General features: G+C 38.6%; 1 protein-coding gene across 1 annotated transcript; it reads left to right on the forward strand.

The window, feature by feature from the left end:
* Positions 1–441: 441 nt before the first annotated feature.
* LOC149160930 (2-alkenal reductase (NADP(+)-dependent)-like) lies at positions 442–1,047 on the forward strand. The gene has a single exon (XM_089434737.1). It carries the CDS (start codon positions 442–444, stop codon positions 1,045–1,047), a length of 606 nt encoding a protein of 201 aa, XP_089290863.1.
* Positions 1,048–1,685: the final 638 nt, after the last annotated feature.

A 1,685-nucleotide genomic window follows, 5' to 3' on the forward strand; every position in this document is an offset into this window, starting at 1 on the left:
CTTGTTTGTTTTTTTTTTTTTTTTTTTTTTTTTTGGTGTTTGTTTTTGTTTTTGTGTTTTTTTTGTTATTTTGTTTTTTTTTGTTTTGTTTGTTTGTTTGTTTTTTTTTTTTTTTTAAGTAAGTTTGCCCATCATCCGTGCGCGTGGCATCTCTGTTGCCGGATCTGTGGAGGAGTTGCAGAGACTGAAATGGTTCACCTGAAGAGGCACTGTGGAACACTGCCGTGGATCTGGTGACCTGCAGCCATGGTGTGTCTGCCAGTCGGGAGAGAGATCCGATCAGGAGGCAGCAGATTGGTTGAGCTAGCGGTGCAGCGTAGTCGAGCCGGTGGCGTTGGTATCTGTTGTCGATGGATGACTAGTTATGATGCCGCTTGCAGGTCGTGGGAATCCATGTGACCATCACCTGCAACTTTCCACACTGCTTTTTTCAGAACTGAAATGGCACGTAATGAAGTGGATAATAAACAAGTTATTTTCAAGGACTACTTTACTGGGATGCCCAAGGTGTATGATATGTTATTAAAATCTACAAAACTTCCTTTGCAACTGAAAGATGGATCACAAGATGTACTTGTAAAGAATTTGTATTTATCGTGTGATCCTTACATGTGGTCCCGCATGAGAAATAGAGCTACTTATGTTACAGCTACCTTTACACCTGGATCGGAGATAACTAGCTATGGTGTTTCCAAGGTTGTTATTTCAAATCATCCAAACTTCAAAGAAGATGATTTGGTAATTGATATTACTGGATGGGAAGAATACAGCATAATACCTGGGGCCAATAACTTGCAGAAGATCAAAGATACAGATCTACCTATCTCATATTGTTTGGGAGTTTTAGGAATGCCTGGATTCATAACATATGCTGGTTTTCATGAGGTGGGCTCTCCTAAAGTGGGTGAAAAGGTCTTTGTTTATGCAGCTTTTGGAGCAATTAGACAGCTTGTTGGACAGTTTGCAAAGTTGCATGGGTGTTATGTTGTTAGGAATGTTGGAAGCAAACAAAAGGTGGAGCTACATGTTCGAGAGGCAATTGCATGAAAAGATATTCGACATGACCTATTTGGAGAGCTGTTGGAAAGCGTATTCCAAGATCTGGAGCAATGGCGCGAACTGGTGTCGCGTGCAACAATGGTCGATCAGTTTGACTTCAACCCATGAGGTGTGGCGACTTTGGAGCTCCCATGAATCCTCAAGGCTTTCCTGATGGTAATTATAGAAATCTTTGGTCATGATAAATGAAATGTGTTTCTCAATTGTCTGTAAAGAATATCATGTTGTTTATAGATAATAGAATTGTCTTGGAATTGATTAATATATTGAGTCTAGCCAACTCAATATGATATGTAGTGATTTGGATAGAACTGGCTACTCTAACTAATCACTTGTGTGGAATATGGAAATCCAAGATAACTATTAGACAGATGCCAAAGATAATGTTGAAGATGACATGAACAATTGAAAAGAGGAGGCAAAGGAGCTACATCAAAAGATTAACGGAGGATGGACAACTAAGTTAAATTTTGTCTGAGTTTGTAGAATAGACTCATGATTGTGATAAAGTGTGAGTCACACATTGTAATCATAGCAAATCTACATTTCATATTTTGTTTTTTGGACATTTGTGGTCCCTAAAATGTTTTATGTACCTAGTATCTTCTTAAGCTTGGAGTATATTA

The sequence above is a fragment of the Pinus tabuliformis genome, chromosome 5_2 (assembly GCF_031772625.1).
Source record: "Pinus tabuliformis cultivar Carrire ecotype Pingquan chromosome 5_2, CPIR1, whole genome shotgun sequence".
NCBI classification, from domain to species: domain Eukaryota; kingdom Viridiplantae; phylum Streptophyta; class Pinopsida; order Pinales; family Pinaceae; genus Pinus; species Pinus tabuliformis.